The sequence below is a fragment of the Nannospalax galili genome, unplaced genomic scaffold (assembly GCF_000622305.1).
Source record: "Nannospalax galili isolate Female #2095 unplaced genomic scaffold, S.galili_v1.0 scaffold546, whole genome shotgun sequence".
NCBI classification, from domain to species: Eukaryota; Metazoa; Chordata; class Mammalia; order Rodentia; family Spalacidae; genus Nannospalax; species Nannospalax galili.
Window position 1 is genome coordinate 614,138 of NW_008355158.1, and position 25,966 is coordinate 640,103.

General features: G+C 38.9%; 1 protein-coding gene across 3 annotated transcripts in view; it reads right to left on the reverse strand.

The window, feature by feature from the left end:
* Positions 1-297: 297 nt before the first annotated feature.
* The window catches only part of Dse (dermatan sulfate epimerase), a 76,870-nt gene continuing 51,201 nt past the window's right edge, over positions 298-25,966 (reverse strand). For all 3 annotated transcript variants that reach the window (XM_029555587.1, XM_029555588.1, XM_017802949.2), the window contains 4 exons: positions 12,371-12,624; positions 9,330-9,569; positions 4,944-5,151; positions 298-2,832 (listed from right to left, as the gene is read on the reverse strand). In XM_029555587.1, the coding sequence (XP_029411447.1) occupies positions 1,071-2,832; positions 4,944-5,151; positions 9,330-9,569; positions 12,371-12,624 (2,464 nt within the window). In that variant the 3' untranslated portion in view covers positions 298-1,070. The remainder of the gene's footprint in view (positions 2,833-4,943; positions 5,152-9,329; positions 9,570-12,370; positions 12,625-25,966) is intronic.

Below are 25,966 nucleotides of genomic sequence, written 5' to 3' on the forward strand. Positions count from 1 at the left end.
CATATCCAGAGTATTTGATTACACATAACTATGAAAACTTTAAAAAAAAAAAAAAAAGCTCTGTGTCACTTAAGTAACCAGAAAGTGGCTTCTGTGTTAAATGTTTAAAATGTGTTTAAACAAGAAAAACATAAACAAGGAAATTGTATGTGTGTGTGTGTGTGTGTGTGTGTGTGTGTTTAAATCAAACTGTTTTGTAAGTTTAACGTCCGAATGAAGCTCTCTCTTCAAATATTTTGGAAAAGGTGAATACATTTTTAATGTTACCCAAGACAGAAGAAGCAACAACCAGAGGAAAACAGTATCATAGTCATGACTGGTTTATTTAGCAAAATAAACTTGATGAAAGTTTTCTAATAAAAACATTAAGAATCATACCCAAATTTCAGAGTTCCTATGTCCTTTGGTATTCAAATACAGGATATAAAATAGTTTATTTTGAAAAGTCTAATCATTGGGTCTACAAACATTTTCCACAGAAAGAAAATATAAACTTCAGTTATGTGTTATTTATTGAAAAAGCAATGAATGAATAAAAGTAACAAATTACATACCTGCAGAGACCATCAAGGAAATGTTCATCTGTACATTTCCTATTAAAAATATTTATTTAGCTTTTTAATGATCTTCTGACATAATTTTACCACGGTATCTGAATAGTGATCCAATTCCTATAACCATAATTCCTACCATTCATATTTTAAAGGCCTGTATTTCTGGAAATTGTGTATCTCAGTACATTCCATAACATAGTACTGAAAGCTTCTAACAGCATTAAATTAATGATAACAAAGCCCAATACTATCTAAATTGGTTTTGTTTATATTAAGAAAAATATCACTTAAAGAACAGACTTGTCTGGTAAATCAGCAAAGCTAGGGGGCTGATAGGCATTTTGCACTTTAGACAAATTCTTTGCCTGATCCAGTTCAGACTTCTCCACTAGGAAGTGTGAAGATGTTTTCCCTTACCTTGCCCAAATGAGTCTGGGAAAAAATTATAACAAATTGGGGCAGTGACTGTTGTTTGCATAGACTTCTCATGATCATAAAGTGACCAAGGTTTGAGCGCTAACACTGTGACTGGGAACAAGAGGAATACAACCACAGTAAGACACAGCTGTCCACAAGGAGCACTGCGTAAAGACACCTTTGGCCATGCAGGCTCTGAGCCCTTTGGAAGTAGGTCAGTTGCATCGCCAGCATGACAAAGAAGATTGCGATGTTCAGAATCAAGAAGAGTCTGGTGTATGATGCTGACAGTGACCGGGCTCTGCTGTGAGTTGCAGTCACCATGCGTGCCTGGCCAAAGCGGCCGTTCACAGAGCCCCCGTTTTTATGTTTTTCATATGTGACATCTGCAAAATCTAAAAGGTCTTTCATTTCTTCATCTTCATCTATGGGCAGTTCTTTCTGTGCCAAAATCTGAGCTTTCTGTCGAATCTTTTTCTCATTGACTTCAATCTGTGCAAAGATATCAGGGCCAGCATCCACAAATTTGTAGCGTTTGTCCACCCTTCTGTGTTTTTTTGACTTGCCTTGTTGCTGCTGCTGCTGCTGGGATATGGCAAAAATCCTGTCAATGGCCTCTTCTGTCTGTCTCTTATCTGAAAACCTCAGCAAGCGCTCAGCAGTCTTCCTAAAGCTAGCTGTGTTCCGGACTCGGGACAGAATCTGCTTCTCTAGCAGCTGGAACACTGGCTTAAAATGCTGCAGGTTCCGTTCCACAATAGCAACGTAGTCTTTCACCTCAGGTACAGTGGTGCTCTTGATGGCCGAGTTCCGGTCAAACAAAATTTTCTGTCGATCTGCAATGACCTGTGCAAAGGCAGACTGCCCTGTGCTCTCACCTGTCCACAGGTAAGTTGCATAGGCATGTTCACTGGTGGCTATGAACACATCTAGCTGCTGGGAGTCTCCGTGGATGCTGAAACTCTGCACATCCACAGATGGCCCTATGAAGAGGTAAGCTGCCCTGGTGATGGGACTTCGGAGGTGCATGGTGACATTCACATAGTTTGTCCCATTGTAGGGATAGCCCCGAGGATAAGTCACTGAGGCAAAGGTTGCTTTCTCACTGTAGCCAGTATCATCCATCCAGTACATTTTATAGAGACCATCTCGCTGCCTGATAAAAGCCCCGTGGACTCCATCTACCACCGTCTCCTCAAAAGGAACATCCACATTGTGGAAGAAACTCGCTGCTGTCTCCACGGGACTCTCCTCTCCCAGGTGTATCTGGTCTACCAAGAGAAGAAGCTGTGGGTGTAGGAGGATCAGATTCCTCTGAACGTTCTTCAGGTTGAGCTGGGGGTTATATGCTCCCACACCCTCTCCTCGGATGAAAACAACCCCATCTTTCTCCGCTGCAGCAACTACTCTCCCCTGACAGCTAGCTGCCAGGTCGTGCTTGTATTTTGACCATTTTGATAAACAATCTTCTGTGACCTGACCCTCCCAGGGAGAAAAGCAGCTCTTAGACACAGCTGGGGAAAACATGAGAACGTTGTTGAAGAAGGTGTACTTTGGCCCGTAGAGCGCCTCGGTAATGAAAGGCACGCCATTGGGAGCAAAAGTGAAGGAGTTTTGATCAGGATGTTCATGCCCTGCATTAAAATTTCTCCATCCTTTGACCCAATCTTTGTATTTGTTTCTGTGGACAATGTCATATATTGCACGTCCCCCAAGTTTTCCCGACTTGAAGGAAAGGAAAGATCTATTAATTTCTGCAGGCAGTGCACTTCCATAAGTCACAACGCCCCAGTCTTCAAAATAATGCAGTGTTGGGGTGCCGAAATCCGGAGGAGGAACTGATTTCAAGCTGGCATCATACCTGAAGGAATTAATTTTTAAGATTAAATGGTTTTCTGATGGAAGTGAAAATAACTCACTAGACATGGTCATGTGGATGAAATATACCATATCCGAATGCTAGGCTGTATAAGGGATGTTTCTGAAAACACTCACAGGTTATAAAGAACAAGGTACAAGGAAAATCACTGGTGACTGGAAGGGGACACAGGTTATACCTGTGATCCTGGGCTAGGAACAGAAACAATTTCTGCTGCTAACCTCTACTTGAACGTTCTTTATTTGACAGTTTCAGAGTTGCTAGCCAAAACGCTGGGGTTCATGAATTAAAGCATTTCACCAAAATTTTGATCAATAGGCGCTTATTCTAGAAAGCCCCACCTTAGGATCTGGACCCAAACATGAGCCTGGAGCTGTAAGGGAGAACTGTTCTATAGGAACCGATATTATTCAATGTTTGGCCTGAGATCAGTTCTTCCTTCAGACTTTTTTCTTCTAAAGATATAAAATAGGGGAGAACTCCACACATTATTGTAATTAGCATATTTAAGTACATAAATGGATGGAATTCAAAGAAACTAATATTGGTAGGTCAAAACCTATGGTTACTGCTGAGCCCAGATCCAAAGGTTTTGCTTTGCTGTTGTTATTATTTGTGTGTGTATGCATGTGTACATGCATACCATGGCATGTATGTAAAGGTCAGAGGACAACCTTAAGGAGTTGGTACTCCCCTTCCACCTTTACATGGACTCTAGGGATAGAACTTGGGTCTCCAGGCTTACAGGACAAGTAACTTTACATGCTAAGCCATCTCTCCAGATCAACTTTGCTTTAATTTGAGTTGACGCCATGCTTCTTAGAGAAGAAATGGCTTATTTTTATTTGTGATAAATGTTCATTAATGTAATATGATACCTATTAGAATTCCACAGTGGAACACAGGTTTGATTAGTTTTGATGGGCTAGGATACCTGACTTGAAAGAGTCATATGATTTGCAGCTCAGAGACCCATATTACTAGCTCTAACATACTTTTGCCCAGTGAACCAGTTCCCTATCAATGAGTCAGTCTTACTGGTGTATAATTTTCTCTATTTCACCTGTAGTTCTAGAGTTTCAGTTTCAGATCATCAGAAACCATGTCCCTGCTGAGGTCTAGTACAATGTTGGCTTAATTAATATGACTGAACAAATACACATACAAACTGAACCATCATCATCTTTTCAACTTTTGGTTGGTTTGAATACCCTTATGAAGGCAAACTTCAAAGTTTTGATACAGCATTAATCTGACTCTTATAGTTAGCGTTCTAGAATTCTCTTGGTTGCTTATTTATAGGCAAGTGAAATGCTACCAAGTTATTACTACATACCCATGAAAGAGGCAAAAGAATGCTTGCATATAATGTAATTCATCTTTGAAAATATTTTTAAAATGCTGTTTAAACAATAGACAGTTACTGTTTTACTAGTATTTCCCCCCCCTTGTTTAATTTTGAAAAAATAAAATAAAGATAAGCAAACTACAGAAAGCTGTTTTGGGGTGTGAATGCGAATTTCAATCACTCTGAAAGACTCAAGGATGAATAATTAATTGGCTCCCTGTCATTTGATTTTAACTTATTGGATGCCAACACACTTGGCAAAACTTAAAAACACAAGACCCAAGCTTCTTACAGGATTAAAAGATTATGGCACAAAAAATTACACAGTCTTTTTAGTATCAAAGTGAAGCTGTCACACACTATGGAACACTTTTAAACAGCTGTGAAACTTAGGAACAACCTTGTCATTAGAGGATTATAATGCTCCATTTACCAAAACAAAACAAAATGTTTTTACTACTTTTGGGGGGTATAATCATCAGATTAATCTGGTCTAAATTTTCATGATTTTCTCTTACATGATTTAAAAAATAGTGTAAAATCAAAGCAGGCTCATTTACAAAATAGTATAAGCTTAGGACATCTCTAGTATGAGAACCAAGAAGTGCCACATAGTAATTAGAATAGAAAGGTAAAGAAATATTAAGGAGCTGAGTTAAAGCTGCATATACTTAGGTATGTGGAGAAGGGTCTTGAAAGGAGCCTGAGTACCATCTCATTTGAAAGCCAGTCCAACATGTCATACCAGAGAAATTCCGTGTGTAGAGTGCACCAGCGCTGCCCTTTGGATGGTGTGCCTGGACCTTCTACCACACGGTTCTTTCTGATTTGGTCAGCCAGCCAATTTCCACTCCCATTACGCATGACAAATTTATCCAGAAACACTAATTGACTTTCTGGACCATAAAACCAGTTGTAATTTGAGTCTGCAATAGCCACAGTTCTTTGAAACCCTGCAAAAGAAGGTATGAAAAGATTAAGATATATCTAAAACTGTATATTCCTATAAAGGTCTAAACAATGATTTTCAAACTTAGTTTAAAATTAGAACCAATGGTTTACCTTAGATAAATATAAACTAAACTGTGCTATCTGTGTTCTACCTCACAGTAATTTATCATAATCACTCCTAAAGTCTTCCACAAATCCGTTCAGGCTTGAATTTGTTACGTAGCAACTTGGTAACAGATATGACATACCTGTTAGCATGTATACACTGCCCTTCCTCCTCAATGTCAGTGCCCATACTATGACTGACTTGCACCTAGGATGAGAACCACCTTCTGCATGGGGAAGACCTGAAGCTCGAGTGAGCACTAGCATTCCCACAGATCAACTGCATTCCAGGCCAAGATAGAAATGTAAGGTGCTTCAATTTGGCTTCCAATAAAGTAATACTTACTCTACATATAAAGTTCAAGACAAAAAACTTAATTCCCAGGAAAGAGTCTGCCAATACACACTGCTAGAATTTAAAGAAGAGAAAAAGACAAGGATCAGTAAGACAGGTGTTATTCCTAGAGTTAGGGAAGAGCAGAAGAGAGACCAGCATGTTACCAGTTCTTGGGAAAGAGAAAGGAAGAAAATTCTGCACCAGACAAGAATATTCATTGCCAGAGTATCAACTGTAGGAAAAACAAAACAAAACAAAACACAACAATATGGTTGAAAATAGATTGAAAAAATTAGATAAAACACAAGTGCCAAGGATCCAAGTGCAACCGATTATGACTAGTAATAATCAGATACATACATATTAGAGATGCGTGCACCAACATTTCCGTGTTAGTAGCAAAAACAATAAGTCTTTCTGTAAGGAACAATATATTCTAAAATGAAATGGAGATCTTTTTTAAAGGTTAAAAACTCATTTAATTTTATGTCCTACATGGTTTATACTGAGTTCAATATTGTATAACTATATTAATTCAACTGTGAACCTAAAAATTTACATCGACTTTTGAAAGAGATGTATCCTTGCTCTGGAGTGTGTTAATAATGATTAAGTAAAAAAAAATATTTTTTCAAAGCATAAAAATTTGCTCCTTAATAATTAGTAGATGTGAAAAACATTACCATTAAAATCCACCTGATGACTTAATATCCATGCTCAGATGCCAAGGAGCTCAGAAAGTAACCGACTGTGACTAGTAATAGTAAGATATATAGAGGGAAACGCATGTGCAAACAGCTTAATGTCAATTGCATTAAAAATGAATTTTTCTGTATGAAACTGTGTATTTTAATAATGAAATGGAGATCTTTTTTAAAGGTTAAAAACTCATTTAATTTTATGTCTTATAGGGTTTATACTGAGTACAATATTGTGTAACTGTAATAATTCAACTGTAAACCTAAAAATTTACAGCCAATTTTCAAAGAGATGCATCTTAGCTCAGGAAATTGTTATTGAATATGTCAATGCTGTTGTAATGAAATGCTTCTTCTAAGTATGTGGGTATTAAATAAATAATTTTTTAAAAAAGAGAGAATTTTTTTCTAAAATGTTACCATCGCTGTATCTGGACCTAATAGTTTTGATTTCTAATAACTTGTGAATGCTCTTCCAAGTAAATTATATTATAAACTAAACTTGCAAGTTCCTTAAAAACAGACAATATATTCTTCTTTAAACCCCGAGCCTATTACAATGCTTGGCTAGAGATGTTCAATAAAAGTCTGTTGGATTAGTAAGCATAAATAGCTAAGTGCCCCTTTTAAAGGTATTCCTACTGTTTTTTCCAGCCTATGAAGTGACCACACTCATTGCTTACAACAGACCCAAACCTTGAGATGGCTGGCTGTTAGATTTCAGCTCAAGTTATAAACACTAGGACCTTTTGAATGTCCCTTCTCCAGACAGTCTTTGATTATCAAGAAGTACAGAGCAGGTTTCTTTTCTAAGTCTAAAAATAAGCAATAGAGTTCTCAGCGTAAGGCAAAACTGAATCTTAAAATGGTTAGCTTGCCATGAAGTTTTATTTTTATCTTTGTGTGTGTGTGTGTGCGTGCACATATGCATGCAAATGTGTGGGCAAGCCCTGGACTGTGGGAAAGCAGGAATGCACATGATAAGTGGCTTGGCGTGTGCGGAGGTCAGAGGACAGCCACTGATGCCCACCTTGCTTGTGAAGGGTCTCTTGCTGCTCATTACTGTATACACCAGGCTAGCTGACCCACAAGTTTCCAGAGAATTCTCTTGTCTCCACTTCTCTCCCCAACAGTAGTGTTGGGATTACTGGTGCATACTACTGGGTCAAGGTTCACATGGGGATTCAAGTCAAACTTTTGTGGCTAATGCTTTTCCTACTGAGCCACCTCCTTGGCCCCTGCAGTGGTTCCTGGATGACTAATCCAATAAAGGAGATTCTACGTAGTCTACACATGAACAAAATTATATAAATACTGGATTCTTTGTTAGCATTCTAGAATCACTTTCTTAGTTTTATTTCCTGTTGCTGTGATAAAATACTCTGACAAAAGCAACTTAAGGGAGAAAGGGTGTATTTGGACCACAATTTCAGGTTACAGCCCACCATTGTGGAAGTTAGAGCAGCAGGAACTCAAAGCAGCTGGTCACATTACATCCACAGCCAAGAGCTAAGAGCAATGGATTGATGCATTCATGCTAGTGCTTGGCTTGCTTTCTCCTCTCTTCAGAATCCCCTTGCTATGAAATGGTGGGCATGTCTTCCCACTTCAATTAACGTAATCAAGATGGCTCTCCACAGACCCGCCTACAGGCTAGCCTAATCTAGACGATCCCTCCTGGACACTCTCTTCCCAGGTGATTAAACATTGTTTCAAGCTGGCAATCAAAACTAACTGTTGTGGTTTGATTTTACAATGTCCCCCTAGGGCCATGTGCTTGAACACTTGGTCCCCAGCTGGTGGTGCTGTTGGAAAGGTTATGGAACCTTTAGGAGGTAGCCTTGCTGGAAGAAGTAAGTCACTGGCCCCATTCCCTGTTCCCTCTCTGCTTCCTGTGTGTAGATGGAGTGTGATCGGGCGGCTTCCTTCCCATCCTGCTGCCATGTCTTCCACATCACGTGGACTCTATCCCTCTGCAATTCTAAGTCAAAATAACCTTTTTCTCTCCTAAGTTGCTTTTTGTCAGGGTATTTTATCATAGCAACAGAAAAACTATACTAGGAACAATCACAATCACCAACCAAAAAGTCCATTCCCCCAAAGGACAAATCTACCCTGATGAAAATTTACCTCCTAAATTTTCTCTTAGTACTGGTTTAGAAATAAGGAGAATTACAACACTGTCCTAGAAATGAAAAAATTACCAAATCACAAATATGTTTGCACATATATACATATATATATTATATATATTAGATTCACAATACATAATTAGAAGTTTTATTGCATTTTGTTTTGTTCACTATATTCTACAGCATTTATTCCAAAAATATATTTGATCAAATATACACAGCATGGTATTTCACTGTTGTGTTACTTTTTTCATTTTTGCAGAGTGTTAGGGGTTGATTAAACCTGGGGCCTTGTGCATGCTTATCAAGCATTCCACCACTGAGCTATATGCCTTAGCTCAATAAATACTCAAAGAAATTAAAAGCTTCAAATACAAAATATATATAATCTAATATTCATTTAGAGTCTATATAGTTTTGAAGAAAAGATTAAAACCCAAAATCTGTGATAGCATTAAGCAAGGATCTGGAGAGATGGCTCAGCTGTTAAGCGCACTGGCTGCTCTAGTAGAGGACACAGGTTCAGCTCTCAGCACCCATATGGTGGCTAACAACGGTCTGCAATTCCAGTTCCAGGTGATCCAATGCCCTCTTCTGGCCTTTGAGGGCATTGCATGACACAAGTGCACTTACATACATGCAGGCAAAACATTCATAGATCTAAAATAAAAATAACAAAATCTTTTTTAAAAAGTGCTGTGGGGGCTAGAAATTGCATGTGATCCATTATGTTCCACCCTTTATAACACTAATCACAAATCCTCATGCTAGCTCCCAAAATGTTTGATTTTCTTTAGTTGAAAAATCTTCAATCTCAGTATGAGGAGCCCCGCCAGGTTCATTTCTTTTTCTAGTCTAGCTCATTGTCATGGTCAGAAACAGCGTAATGCTTTCCCATTTCACTCTACCTGGCAAGATGGTCCTATACATAAATGCAAAGTGTTGCTTAAGCCACGGATGGCCAAAGTGGTTGATGTCAAAGTGCCTCTGAACGAGAAACATGTACTGGAATAGCGATCTGGTGGTGTAACTGCCATAAGCAACTCCTTCGTAGAGGGAGCCATCTGTCACCTCTCGGAGCAAGACCAGAGATTTCTCCATGATGGTCAGAACTTGCTTGGTCCACAAGTAAGCCTCTTGAAGGTACCCTGCAGGATAAACACAGTGACTAAGGGCCGAAACAGAATGTGAACAAAAATATGGCCAAATAAACCCATAAGTCATTACACTATTACAAATTACACTTTGTAAAACTCTCACTTGTCAAAATGATAAATAACATCCTGTTCTAGTTTTTAGTGTGTCTATGATGTAAGTTAAGAAGTTTCTGAATACAGGCCACTTATGAATTAAATAAACATAAACCTGTGTCTATCAAGCATTTTCCAATCTTTAATAAACTAAAATCACATGCATATAACATAAGTTGCCTATAACTTTGGTATAAAATTAGATCTGTACATTGGAACTCCTTAGCTTTCTTAAAATCATGAAAGTATTTTTTGAAATTTATCTTGTTACAAAACGTACAATATTACTTTATAAAATTTTGTAATAAGCTACAGAATTTGGAAATGCTAAGCAGTCAGTTTTCAATTTGTACCTTCACAGAAAACAACCTCTCATCCCTCTGTGCTCTTAGATTCCACAGATTGAGCAGGTAGTGTGACGGGGCTGAGGTGTAATACTGGGATGGAAATCTAATCAGCTGGGAATCCTGAGTTAGTCACAAACAAGCTATGTGATTCTGTCCAAATACCCCTTCACGGAGTCACAGTTTTCAATCTTTCCACTGACAGTTCAAAATCTAAAAATGTTTACAAAATCTTTGGACAGAGAAATGCAAGTTTTCTAGAATTCTAAGACTTGGCTAAAAATAACTCCTGATATTATAATCTACATAGCACCCAACAGAACCTTTTTTAATCCCTTCAACAATTCAGTTATGACTTACTGTTCCCAAAATACAGAAAAGTTGATTTACTCCAAACCTCTGGTATATGATTCAAAAAGAACAGAACTGTGGTCGGAGCCTAGGGCTTTAAAACACACACAGGGATATAGAGACACATGTGCAAACATCTAAGTGTTAGTTGCATTAAAAATGAGTTTTTCTCTATGAAACAGTATACTTTAAAATGAAATGGAGATCTTTTTTTTAAAGGTTAAAACCTCATTCATTTTATGTCTTATAGGGTTTATACTGAGTACAATAATGTATAACTATATTAATTCAACCAAATTACAGCCAATTTTGAAAGAGATGCATCTTTGCTCTGGAAATTGTTATTGGTTATGTCAATGCTGTTGTAATGAAGTGCTTCTACTAATTACATGGTTCTTAAACAATTTTTTTAATTGGGCTTCTGCTTCCTAATATGGGAGGAACCTGTTGCTTTACTCCACAAATCTGTTGTCTCATACTCATCCTACCATACTCTGCCAGAGCCTGCTACTCGGTGAGCCAGCTGCAGTGACCCAGGTCCCAGTATCTCTGGGCCTAACCCAGGTCCAACGCTAAGCCATGTCCCTCAGGCTAAAGAGATAGAGCTGTTTCAGGCCTTCTTTACAGGACTATTAGTCGCAGCATGGCTCTTCCTTTCACCCAGCTCCACACTGGACAGGTCAGTCTTTTCACTAGTTCTCCACATCCATTCTCCATAATCTGAGCTTAAAATTCCAATCAGCTTTTTCTTCCTTGTGTCTTCTATCACCAGGCAGATAGCAATGTGGCTAACGTTGAAAGTCTGGCTACTCGATATCACACTACCTGATTTTTCTTATTTGTTCTTTCAATAGCTCCCCAGGAAATGTCTACCAAAATACTTTGCAGGATGGAAAACTCTGTCAATACAAGGTACGGAGACTTGTCAGTTGAAGTTTTTCCATTGAGATCTAACTAAAAGTGATGGTTGGTTGGTGTAACAGAAAGAAAGCTAGATATCGGTAAAAACTCCTGTTGGGTAATCTATAAAATGCTAATTAATTATTTTCCTTCTCTGTTTTGGAGATTGAATTTAGAGCCCTGCACATACTAGGTAAGCATTCTACCACTGAGCTACATTCTCAGCCCAATGAAATACTATTTATGGGCAATATAAGTAAAAATTATTTTAGATTTCCAAGCTCCAATTATATATTTAATATTTTAATAATTCACCACGACTTTAGAGCTGCTTTTCTTAAAGAAAATCCTAGTCCCTTACAGTTTTCCAAAGGAGTTGTAATTAACAGAGTTACAAGAACAACACTGGCAATTCTGTGATGTGTTAATGCAAAGTAACTATACAAACCACAAAAGCTGCTTCCAATTCTGACCTGAATGATCTAGACTGGATGTTTTGAGATTTTAGGGGGGTGGGGGAGAAGATGGATGGTTGTAATATGGGTATGCTAGAAATACTCATTTCAAATTTAAAACCTGTTTAGGCTTTAAAGCTTCTATTTATTCTAAATTCACTGTTTTTCACTGTCAAAACTCTCCAGAAAATTGAATATTCAGCACTAATCCTGTGTGGTAAGGACATGGCAAGGGACAATTACTGGCCTGCATCAGAAAATCTGCAGGCTAATATAACCAGCTAAAATAAAGAAATGTCCCTAAGCTGGGTGTGGTGGCACACACCTTTAATCCCAACACTTGCAAGGCAGAGGCGGGTGGATCTCTGTGAGTTCAAGGCCAGCCTGGTCTACATAGTGAGTTCCAGGACAACTGGGGCTACAGGGAGACCCTGTCTCAAAAAGACCAGAAAAAAAAAAAAAAAAAAGAAATGTCCCTTAATTAACTTAGAGGCACCATGGGTACTACTTTATCTTGTGGGCTTAATTAGGATCCAAGTATAAACACGTACCTAAAAATAGTCAGAAAAATGTGTGTGCTTACAACATGGCAACTCTGACTGATGTCAGCTCAGACAACACCCTGGCTGTGTTATGATCACACACGTACCTTGGTTCATGAGAACGAGGCTTCCTGTGAGCAAGGCCATGCAGTTGGTGGGCTGGTGGTTGTGCAGGTACTGAAATCCCCACCCTCTCCTATATGAGGTTTCATACATATAGCCCGAGGCATTGGCAATCACTTCAAGAAACTTCTCCTGCTGTATCTTGCTCAGGTAGTTGTATAAGAAGTCATAGGCAGTGGCGAAACCCACCAGGGAGTGAGCAAGGGGAACTTCATCCCAAGGGGCGTCTTTTACCAACCTGTAAAGAAAAATAATGTGGAACTGAGTGCAAAGGCCTCTCTACTTTCATCACGCTTCACAGGGGACTTTCTGAGAGCTACAGGCTACGGATGAAGACATAATCCCAGACAGCTAATGACATAGAACAGACTTCCCTTCACCTGAGACACAAAGCCTGTCTCATGTGAAGATAACAGAGTTGGCACTTTTCTCTCCTAGGCTTCTGGTGACAGCAAGACTTAAGATTTTTTTTTTTTTTTTCACTTTAGATTTTCCATTCTTGAGAGGTATAAGAAAATATGCAAAGACATATAAAGTACAGACCATGTAATGGCAAGGCACACTTCCTTGAGCCCCGCTCAGCCGGTGCTCACCCCTCCTTTTCCAAGTGTGGAAGCTGCTCTCAGTTCCCTTTTCAAGGCTGCGTCGGGAAAAACAGCTGAACAGGCATATTAATAGTATGCCCTTCTGCTGGTCAGCATGAAGGCCTAATGGTCGATTACCTCTCGGTCTGAACAGACCTACAAGTCAATACCACCGTGGGAAGAGTGGCTACAAGAGCAATGAGACAGTCAGAACTGATTCGACCTCAGATTCCTGCATCTCATTCTTTCTCATATAAAGAATGCCTTTGGATCCCTTGAATTCTTGCAGAGAAGTCTAGAAACTGACTTTCTATGAAGTATAGCATCATCACTTTTCCGGGAAGTCAATTTTTTGTTAGTCTGGATACATTATTCTATAAATATTTTAATAGTGTGTGGCCTGCAGCAAACAGGAAACAGAAAGATGTTTCCCAATCATTACAACTTAAAGAATTATCCAGAAAACCCTCCTCATCTGCTCAGGATGCACTTGAGTCATCTCTAAGAGAGAGAAACGAAGAATGCACGGTACTGGGGAGGTGGAAGAAAGCACTCGTCACGGAGGAAGTTGACGCTTAGCGCTTTGGGCTACAAACACTCTCTGGCAGACCCTTAGCTCCTCTCTCCGGTGTTTTCAAATTCGTAAAAGATAGCATTCAAGGACACAAGGAAATCTCACATTCTGAAATATAATTATCAACAGACATATTTTAAAATGACAAAGATGCTTTTTGTTACTATGGTATTAAATTCTAACATTTAATTTCAAGGATACTAATGATAATCTATGGAGGTGGCGAGTGTAAATTCTGAGATGACTGAATAAGTGCAGTACAAAGTGAAATCTGCTGTGCTAGCTCTGTGACAAGGTAACGGGTTTTCTCCATACTGTGACGTTGGTTGTCTCCATGAGAAAGCAATGCTAAATTTCATTTGGCGTTCGTAAAAATTAGATGCAATATTTCACCCCGTGAACCCCAAGACCTCAGGTTAGGAATGCTGAAAACACTCTGAGAGACGCCTCTTTAGACATTTGTATTGGAGAAGCAATCTTGGAGAGGCCTTACCTGGTCACTGTCAGAATTACCACATTCCTAAAAAATAAGATTCCATTTCTCCAAAACTAAGATTTCATTTCTCTTGCTTTTCTGACGGCATTGTGTGTGTGTATGTGTGTGCGTGCGTGTGTGTGTACAAGTGCGTATGTGTGTACTGCTAGGATTTAAGTCCTATAAGAGCAGGGTGGTTTTTTTTTTTCTTATTTGCAGTCACAATTGGACCTCCAACCACAGAAGAGTGTGACACGTAGGAGACTCTTAATAGTTCTGGAAAGGAAGAAAAATAAATAAAGGAACATGCCTACAAAACCAGGCTACACTACTTTACTGCTTACAATGATTATATGGTCATTATGAAATCAGGAATTTGGAAGGATCTCTTTGCATTAGTCATAATTATAACATTCCGGTTAGCTGTCCTGGCGCTAGTCTGGTACTAAAAAGACTAAGATTGATGAGCTTCTAACTCACTTGATCATATTAAAAAAATGATGCCTTGCTAAGGCAAGTAAGTTTGCCAGCAGTGTACAGCTTGTAAACAGAGAATGAGTGTGAATTAACTTGCTTCTAGAACACCTCTGCTCCCCCTCCCCCTGCAAAGAAAACCAACTTGGACTGCATGCTGCCTTCAGGGAGTTGGAGACAACTTCCCCTGCTCATAGTGATTGGCGAGGTCGACAGGCTATGTATTTGCTGCCTAGCTCTGTGTCGCTGTACCATGTAATGATGCAGCTATAAATGGCAGCACATAAATGTAGCTGTGATGGCACTGATGTCAGTGGCTTGCTACCACCTGTCAAGCCTGCACACACCTGTGTAAACAATGAGTCTATTTTTATAAATACAACATGGGATATAATTCTTGACTTTCATAAAATATTGTAGTGCAAATTTCTTTTAAGTTTTCTGGGCCCTGTCCTTTAGTTTGCTTTATTTTCAAGCGGTTTCCAGCTCAACAAAGCACACCAGTAAATAGCATATGGTACTTTCTGGATCATTCCAACATCGTTTTCTTTAAAGACTGATTTTTTGTTTTTAATTATGTGTATGCATGTGTGTCCCTGTAAGGGTTTGTATACAGTGCCTGCAGAGGCCAGAATAAGGTGTTGGAGCCCCGGGGGCTGGAGTTAGTCAGGGATAACTGAAGCTTATTGTTCTATGATGGACGAGCTCTTAACTGCTGAGTCATCGCTCAGTGCCCCCCCCCCCAGCCTCATTTTCAAAGCTGTCTGCATTTCTAGAAGTTTATCTAAATCCTTCCCCAACACAATCTTATCCAACCCCGATACAAAGTACAATAATGAAAGAGATTGTGTTTTACCGTCTTAGAACTAAAGAGAATTTTGCTCCTAACCCATGGATGGAGCAGGAAAACTATCTTATTCAAGGTGATCCTGGCCAGTGCATAACCAATTTACTGGAAGATCCAGTTAAGTGGGAGGATCATTAAGAAAAGAAGCAAGCAGACATTTATGAATTTTCTTTCAACTTAAAGCACATTAATATGTCTATACATCCACCAACCATCTGAAGATGGGTCAAAGCCTGTTATTTGAGTATGGGTCTACAGATGGATTTCTAGTGTTCTTTCCTGCACAGCACATCACAATTTCAAGCCTTGATATCTTTATAATACAGGAAGAAATTAAAGATTTTGTAAAGGAATGCAGAAACCTTCCAGATTTCAAAGTTTTCTCTCATCACATACAAATCTCATCCCCACTATATAATGATGGCGATTTTTTTAGCAGTAAGTTTTCTCGGTTGATTTTAGAAACATTAATTCTTTTTCTTTTCAAAATCATACTTCACCTATTTATGTAATGTTATCAAAACTGTATAATTACAGGCATCATACACACTGGCATTAGCCAGCTGAAAAAGCACCCAGTTGGGCTCTCGTGTACTTAACACTCTGCTGTGAAATTGGCAAGAACACCAACACAGCAGATTCGTTTATATAGTCTACAACTAAATGTATCAGCATCTGTGAGACTGTAATAGTTCCATCAATAAAAACTTAGATAGCAAAGGTACGATGCTACACAACCACTCATGGACAAATGAGCCATTCTAAGGGAAACACATACCAACAGATTTTAGTATGAGAGAATTAAAAGTTCCATTAACATGGGCTTGTGAATTCCATATTGCAACTAATTTTGATAGAACTACTATAGGTTTAGTGTAGAATCAAAGGAGAATATCCATAATTATACAAAAAGATTATTGAAATACTCCTTTTTAACAAATTTATCTGTCATGTGAAGCTGTCATTTTCTTCATACACTTCAATGCAAGATTTGGAGGAATGTAAAACCTTCCTTCTCACAAAGTACTTTTTTTTTTCCCTTGATCTTCTTGAGACAGGGTTGCCCTGCAGCCGCAGTTGGCCTGAAACTCACTATGTAAACCACGCAGGCTTCGAACTCACAGAGATCCTCCTGCCTCTGCCTCCTGATTGCTGGGATTAAATGCATGCGCTACCAGGCCCAGCACAAAGTACTATTTTTTAAAAGTGTTTTATTTATTTTTATTTGTACAAGTGTTTTGATTGCCAGTATTATACTAGTGTGTATGTAGGCCCTCAAAGGCCAGAAGAGGACAACAGAGCTGCCATGTGGGTGCTGGGAGTCGAACCCGGGTCCTCTGGAAGTGCAGCAAGTGCTCTTCTCTCCTGAGCTACCTCTGTAGCCCACAAAATACTTTTTGGTTTAATTTTTTTCCTTAAAAATATGTAAGAATGTAAAACCAGAGCTGGAGAGATGGCTCAGTGAACCAGAGGACCTGGCTTCAGTTCTTAGCATTTATATGGTGGGCTAACACCCATCCTTAACTCCAGTTCCAGGTGATCCAAAACCCTCTTTTGGCTTCCATGGGCATTTCATGCACATGGTACACTTACATATATGCAGGCAAAATAGTCCTGCACATAAAATTAGAAAAATAATAAAATAAAAAAGAACGGAAAATTAAAATCTTCCTTGTCACAAAGTACTTTTCGTTTAAAATTTTTATTCCAAAGAATATGTATTAGGCTCACTTCATGAGCTTACCATTTTAATATTATAAACATGAATAGTTTTCAAGATGCTTAAATTCATAATGTGATATATTTCACTAGATCTAATCCAAATAAACAAATCTCTCCGATACCCTCATTCATTTTTTAAGAGTACAAAAGGGTCTTCGTATCCAAAGTTTGAAAATTAATGCTTAAAATATTTTCAAAGGTACGTGCAAGTGAACTAGAATATTTTGAACACAGAAAAACAAATTGAAACCGTTTCTTGGTTGGTAGGGTAGGGAATGGTAGGAGAGGCAAAAAGTTTTATCACAAAGTGCAGTTTCCACAAACAAAGCCAGAATGTTGGTGCAGGCTTTTATGCCCAGCTTCTCAAAGAGCTGAGGCAGAGGGATTGCAAGATCAATGCCTGTGTTAGCTACAGAGCAAGTTCAAGGTCAGCGTGCGCAACTTAGTGACACCTTGTCTCAAAATCTGAAAGTAAGAGGGCCATTTGGGATGGAGTTCAATGTTACAGTATTTGTCTGGCATGTGTGAGGCCCTAGATTCAAGAAAAAGAAAGAAAAGGGAATAAGTATCTTTCCAAAATTTAATAGCCTCATTAGACCAAGTTTGCATTATAATAACTTTGTAAGGGTAGGTGCTCCCTTTATACCAAATGCTTTCTGAAATATCTACTATGTACAGAACATAATGGCAAGCAATCTAAAAAGTTTCTGACTTACATTTGGACAAGTTATTAGATCAAACAACCAATAAAAAGAAATCAAACAATAGTGTTGGTATCTATATTCGTACAAATCCGACTTTAAAAATTTCATTTTTAGTTTCTCATATAGTTTTACCAGATAAGATACAGGATAGGATACAATTATCTGTAAAATATAAATATTCAATGCTAGAAGGTTCACAGACTATTATTGTTTAAATTGTCCTAGTGTAGTCTTAGCTTGAGCTGCTGTAATGAAACAGCTTAGACAGCAGAAATATGTCTTTTCATAGTCCTGTGAGGCAGAAGTTAGATCAGAATGTCAGCATGGTGAGGTTTTATTGAGAGCTCTTTCCAGTTGGTGGATAGTAGGCCTCTATCTCACTGTTCTCACATGGCTTTTCCTGTGTGTCTATATTAGGTCAGGAGAATGCTCCAGTGTCTGTTCTCATAAGGGCATAAATGGCACTACGAGGGCCCCACATTCAAAACTTCATCTATACCTAACCACCACCTAAAGAACACCATTCATAAAACTAGAGGCATGAATTTTTTTTTTTGGGGGGGGAGCGAACAGTTCAATCTATAGTAACTACTTAATTTATATAAATACTATTAAAACAGACACAGAATAAAGCAAGTTAGGTATTTAAATTATCATTAAGTTAATCAACAGTATACAAGAAATAAAATAAAAACAGGTTTCCTTCCCCACATCTGCACCCGCATTTGTTGTCATTTTATACTTGATGATGGCCATTCTGACTAGGATGGAATGAAACCTAAAAGTGGTTTTAATTTGTATTTCCTTGATGGTAAAAGATGTTGAACACTTTTAAAAGCATATACTAGACGTTTGTATTTCTTAGTTCTGTATCCTATTTTTAATTGGGTTGTTTTCTTGGTTTTTAGTTTTTTTAGTTCTTTTTACATCCTCGGCACTAATCCTATCAGATGCATAGCTGGCAGAGATTTTCCCATTCTGTAGGCTGAAACTGACAGTTTCAGGAGTTGTGGGAGTTGTAGGAGTTGTAGGAGGAAACTGACAGTTTCCTCTGCTGTAAAGAAGCCTTTTAATTTCATATGATCCTCTACAGACAGGGAACTTATTCCTGATCTTTAACCAAATTGATGAAGCAGCAAATTGCCTTCTAAATACCAATACTTATACCTTTAGACAAAAGCTGCCCCCAGCCTTAGTCAGAGAAGCCTCTCCTTACAATGAATGGTGGCGAATGCAGAGACTCATGGTGCATAAGGTGCAGAGAACAAGCAGTAGTTGGGGACCCAGCCCTAAACATCTTTGTAGCATTTGCTTGGGCTTAGAGAACAGTATGGAAGGGTGCAGGAAGTATGCACGAGTCGGATGATAGGGTGAAGGGTTACGAAACGCCATTCCTTAGACTCACAGGTCTACTGCAATCATTAATTCACCACTGTAGTTACCCGCACCAGGCCCAGACAAGACCAGCCCTAGTAGTTACCCGCACCAGGCCCAGACAAGACCAGCCCTAGAACAATCAATCAAGGAAGGTGCAGGAACTCACAAAGCCCTACCTGTGAACCACTGGCTAGTAGTAGATGCTGGGAGAAGGGGAGCTATTGTCTCTGGTTATATATCTACTACTGAGTCCACCAATGGCTAGCTCCAAGCCCACAATCACACAAACAGCTCTAGTTAATCTCAGTGGGTCACAAAACAAAGCCAAAAGATACAAATGTGTGAGAGACTGGGAGGGGGGCAAGAGGGATTGGTATGTATTGTGCATATATGTGAAATTATCTACAAATAAATTTAATTAATAAAAAGTTTACAACACCAAAAAAAGAAAAAAAATACTACTAACAATGGAGCCACTTATTGCCCTTTTTATAATTTTACTACAGTTATCAGACCATTTCCTAGTACTTTTTAGTGCCTAACAATTTCATTTATTTTTTAAAAAAATATTTTAACTATTGTTTTTATTTTATGTGTAGGAATGTATTGCCTACATGTATATAAGTGCACTGGCATCATGCAATGGGTCAGAAAAAGGGCTCTGGATCCCCTGGAGATGGAATTACAGATGGTTGCTAGCAGGCATGTAAGTGCTGGGAACCAAACCTGGCTCCTCTGCAAGGGCAGCCAGTGCTCTTAACTGATGAGTCATCTTTTCAGCCCCATAGTGCCTAACAACCTCATAATATGCTTTTCTACATGAAGCTATGTACTGAAAGTTATTAGTTGATACATGTATAAAAAGACTATATTTTTAAAATGGTACATGAAGGATACATGTTGAGCTGTTCCATAAAGTAGTAGAACTAAACTAAAATAATCTACCTTCCTTTTGTCAGTTTCAGGATAACATAAAACATAATTTTATAAATCTATAAAACAGTATTGCTGTGATGGACCTTATCACATGTGTTTAGGAAGGTTGTGGAAGTGTCTGCAACTTTGGGCTGGAAAAGCCATTGAGTTCTCAGAGCTTTGTGAGCTGTTGCTGTGGACCTTGGAACAGTTACACTGAAGAGAAATGTGGATGATGGAGGCCTGGCTTGTGACTTTTTAAGGGAAGCAAAGACGCTATCAGGGCTGTTTGTATGATATATTATAAAATAAGAATTTTTGGAAGTGAAACCTTTCATGCTTTACTGGGATAATCAATGCTGGTTAGCTGGGGCTGAAAATAAGCTGTGAGAAACAAGAGACCAGCATCACTGCAGAGAAATCTTCTGGGAAATATTTCCTAAGGCCAGCACACAGAAGCTGTGGTCTAGAGGGGTCTCGAGGTTCCATCTCAAGCTAGAAGGAAGACTTGGTAATGTGTAATGGTTCTGGTGTTGATATTGTGAAGGGGTCATGGAGAGAATTTGAGGCTTTGCACCCTGAGAAGTCAGGGGAGCCCACTGGTAAAGGTACAGCCTCAGTTTCAGTAGAGACCCCAGCATACTGGAGATGCCAGAACCATGGGATGACTACCACAGGGGTGGAGTAGCTCTGGCTTGAGTGTAGGAGACAAGCTGTGGATGGCAGAGCCAGAGAAGTGAGGCTGCCCAAGTCCTCTGGAGCCCAGATTGTGAGTGAATCCCAGATGTCCAGCCTTGAACTACTTTGCTGGACTTTGGTTTTGTATAAGTGTGCTCAATTTTTCCCTTTTAAATTAAGACAGTATTTAACTTGCTTTAGATTTTACAGGAGTCCACAGTTAAGAGACTTTTTAAAGAGACTTTGGACTTTTAAAGTATTTGAATTTTTAAGGACTGTGGGATTTTAAAGTTGTACTGTTCTATGTTGTAATATTAATATTAACATGAGGTCTTGGGGATAAGAAATGGGAAGGATGCCGTTTAACAGTGATGTTTGTGTGCTAAGTTGACAAGGGATCAGTTGTACTGGATAGCTTTAGTTTTCAGCTTGACACACTTGGGAGCCTCAACTGAGGAATTACCACCATTGGATTGGCCTGTGGGGCATTTTTTCTTTTTTTTCTTTTTTTTTTCTTTTCTTTCAGGGCATTGTCTCTCTTTTTTTCCCTTCCTGCCTTCCTTCCTTCCTTCCTTCCTTCTTTTTTTTTTTTTTGCTTTTCTTTCAGGGCATTGTCTCTCTTTTTTTCCCTTCCTTCCTTCCTTCCTTCCTTCTTTTGTTTTTTTTATTTTGTCTTATTGAGATAGGGTCTCCCTATAGCCCCAGCTGGCCTAGAACTTACTATGTAGACCAGGCTGGCCTTGAACACACAGAGATCTGCCTGCCTCTGCCTCCCAAGTGCTGGGATTAGAGGCGCATGCCACCAAGCCTGGAATGCATTTTCTTGACTGTTGAATGATGTGGGAAGGCTTATTATGGGTGGTGCCACACCTGGGTAGGTGGTTCTGTATCGTATAAGAAAGCAGGCTGAGCGCAGGCCAGGGGGGCAAGCCAGAAAGCAGCGTTCCTCCACGGCCTGTGCTTCAGCACCTGCCTCCAGGTTCCTGCCCCGAGTTCCTCCCTTAACTTGCCTTGATGAACTGTGCTGTAAGCCAAATAAACCCTTTCCTCGTGAAGTTGGTTTAGGTCAGTGTTTTCATCACAGCAATAGAAAGCTAACTAAAACAAACAGTAACACAGAAAATCATAACAGAAGATTTGCATATAAAATCTTACTTGGTCATTAGATAATTACAGGACTACAAATTTTACAGAAAATGAAAAAAGCTTAAAAAGAATTACTAATTTGCATTTAGAACACAGCATCAACTCTGAGGAACTCCTCGCTGTGAATTTCACAAGGTCGAACAGTGCCCCGTTCACATCTGCCAGCTTCATCTCCAGTCGTGTCTATCCAACATCATCATACCTCCCCGTGGAAACATGTAGCGTACACTGGGTTGTACCATCAAAGCAAACCAAAATACCTCAGCTCTCAAATCTAAATTAATCTACTCATTCAAAAAGTCTCTTCATGAAAACAGTTGCCAAGGAAACAAGATCAGGTCCCCAAGTCACAAGGCACAAGAGCTTATGGTTTTGCTGGTGACAGCTTAAAGTCATTAGCCCAGATTATATCCATTTCATAAAAGTCATCCTTATATAAGTGTTCACTATTTATTTCAGCTAGCATTTGAGGAGAAAGTTTCTGTCATCCAATCTCTGTGGAAGAACAGACTTCTACTTTCTATGACTGCCAGCTAAGACACAACTGGCCTAAGCACATATATGCGGACTAACCTTCAAATGTTTCACTTTCTTAGTTCTGCTAAAGCCCACTCACCCCACTCTGTGTCCCCTCACTCTCCTTTTAAAATGCCCTTTACCTATTACAAACTGGAATCCAGTTCAGTTTACACTGGATCCTTTCCTTGTTAAAATCTGTTTTTCAGATACCTTTAACCAGAAGTGTTCAGTTTTGTTTCTCTTTGACACTAGCATGGGCTATAAGTATAAAACCATGAAAAATAAGCCCTCAGTTTTCAACATCTACTTTGGGAATAATTGTTGGAAAGACAACAGAACAGCAAGTAAGACTATTTCATGTATTAAGACATCTTCAGAAAACTTATTAGTCACAAAATGTAAAAGATTATTTTCTTTCATAATTTTTATTTCTGTGTTCATCAAACCACCAAATTTAATGTGGCAGAATACCACCACTTAATTTCATTTCAATGCTATTAACTTATTGTTTGAATATTATATTTTAAAGTGTAGAAACTAAAAGAAATTTGTTAAGTGAATGATAATTTAGGTGATTTGTGGATAAAAAAAAAAAAAAACCAATCTGAGTATCAAAATGTGCCAAGTTAATGGGGAAAAAAGTACAGAGACATGCTGTAAAACAGGAAAGGGAACTCACCCTGTTATTATTTAAAAGCTTAATCCATAGACATGAAGTCCTGGGATCCAAATATTGAAGTATTCTGCCCATGTATAATCTGTTTAAATGAAATCATATACATAGTATCCAACTGACTCCTAACAACCTATTGTTATACTCACAGATTAATGCATCTCTCAACTCACCAGCAAAGCTTCCTCATGAAGTAGACAGTGATTAACACAGAGACCCACAATCAGCCAATGTACAGAGAATGAGACTACGGAGTGCTTATCCCTGATTACAATATCTACATCAAACTTCTGTCTCCCAAGGCTCAATAGTCATTGTGGAAGAGGGGGTGGAAGAATGTAAGAGCCAGAGGTGGTGGGTAGTTACTCATATGAACACACAGCAATGGGGACAGCATGCACAAGTCCCACCTAAGCTCGAGCCAGACAAAAGTGCCCGGCATAGAAATGGGTAGGAAACCCCAAGCCTGGCTGAGGAACTTCTGGCAACCCATAGCTCCGAGGAGGGGAAGGGAGAGAGTCAGTCTTCTTTAAGGGCATGACTTTGGATAGGTAGGTTAGCCAGGCTCCTACAGATGGCATTTGGGGACACAAATTGACTCCATAGACCTTAAGAAATTATATGTATTAGAGCACATGAAATCAGGTGGGGAGTAGTAAGGGAGTACAGATAGGGGAGGGAGTCTAAATAAGATCAAAATATACTGTATGGAAGTCCCAAAAAGTCTATAAAAAACTTTAAAAAATAATTATAATGCCTTTTAATTGACAAAGTGAGCTTAGGGATGGTATCTGTCCTGAAGAGGTATGGGGAAGAAACTCAAATATGGTTAAAAAAAACCTCTGTGTTAGTGAAATGGTAGGGCACAAAGGACCAGGGTTATAAGCAGGTTCACATATCACACTTTAATGACTAACCTTGAAACAATCTATAATAACTGAGAAATTCTGAAATCTGGAAAGCTGTCAGGAGAGAATAACCCAGATTTGCCCATCTGTTCACACTAATATGATCAAATGATTGTAGCTCATCTAAAAAAGTAGCTTGATGGGATGGAGAGATGGCTCAGCAGTTAAGAGCACTGGCTGCTCTTGCAGAGGACCCAGGGTTGGTTCCCAGCACCCACATGGCAGCTAACAACCATTTGTTCCAGGGGATCTGACACCCTCTTCTGGCCTCCACAGGCACTGCCTGCATATGGTGCACTTACACATATGCAGGCAAAACATTCATACAGATAAAAATAACATAAAATGACATACTTTACATTTATCATGTTAACTATAAAATGTTTAAAAACATTCATTTGGGCAACTTACTGATATCATCACTTCAGCTAATGACTATGCAGGCATCTAGTGATTCTGTGAGCTACCACACCTAGAAGCAGTCAACAGGCTGTAAGAAAAAACAAGAATAGCAAGGATGGTAAAGAGTAATTAGTCCTTACAGGGAAGAAAATACAACTTCTGCCAGGCAAAGTGACAGAATCCTGTAACCTCAGCATGCTGAAGACTGAGGTTGGGAGGGTTGCACGTGCTGTATATGTGGATCTGTTTGCTATTGTATGTGCATTTATTTGCTATTCTTCTTGTAGTTCAGTATATATTTTATAACACCAAACATAGAAATCATGCATTCATTTCAAAGTAGTGTGATATGGGGTTGTGGGGAAGCCTGTGATCAAGAGTAAAGATCTGAACATTCTAACATCAAACGTTTCTGAAGAAAAAAACAATAGCCAAATTGTCATCAACCTTCTAGTCCAACCGAAATGGACTCTCTCCCAAAGGAGACAACCTGTGGTGGGTAAAATTATTTGTCCCTTAAAAATGTTCATATCCTAGTCCCCAGAACCTGTGCATGCAGTGCCTTCCAGGGAAAAACGGATTTTACAGATGTAAGGACCTTGTGAAGGGAAGTTATATATTATCCAGGTAGTTCCAACCTAATCCACATGGGTCCTTAAAAGCAAAGAACATCTGACTGTGATCAGAGGGAGATGGGACTATGGAACATAAGCAGAAAGATGTAAGAACATTGGTTATGACGATGTAGGAAGGGAGCATGAACAAGGCAATGTATATATACTAGGAAAAGAGAAAAAGGCAAGTTAAAGAATTCTGCCCACAGCCTGCAGAAAGGGACAGAGCACTACTAACACCGTAATTTACTCCAGTAAGACCCTCTTATACTTCTACAAAACTGTGAGCTAGATCAGGGAAGCCTCTAGTAACATGTTATATATCACAACACCAATATAAAATCTCATTCTTACATAAAAAGAGACAGTCAAACATTGTAAGATTTGAGAAAATCCTATAAGAATACAGAAGAGACCTAAATAATCAGTGTATCGTCAAAGAAGTCAAATTGTTCAAATAGAAGAAAATTTCAAAGCAAACAAAAATGGGCCCTTGAAAAGAAAACAGTACCTGCAGTGGTGCTGCCAGGCCTTTAATTCCAGCCAAGGCAGGTGGATCTCTGTGAGCTCCAGGCCACAGTTACAAACTGAGACCCAGCCTCAACAAACCAAGTAAAAAAGAAAAATCAAGAAGGTAAGCTTAAAAAAAGCATTAAGGGAAAGTTGAAGACATCTTAAGAAAGCAGAAAATTAAAAGAATGAAGAAATAACTTGAGGCGGGGGAGGACAGAGCCAAAAGGCTGTACGTTGGAACAAAAAAGGAAAAGAAAGAAGAAAAGAAGAAATTCAAATGCATCAAGAAAACTGCCTAGAACTGAAGGACCTGAAATGGCAGATTGAAAGAATCCATCAAGTGTCAAAACACACGTCTGAGCACAGACACAGCCCAAAGCAAGATCCATCATTCTGTGAGCACATAATGCCACTGATTCAAAAAAAAAAAAAAAAGATTCCAAAAGCTTCAGAGT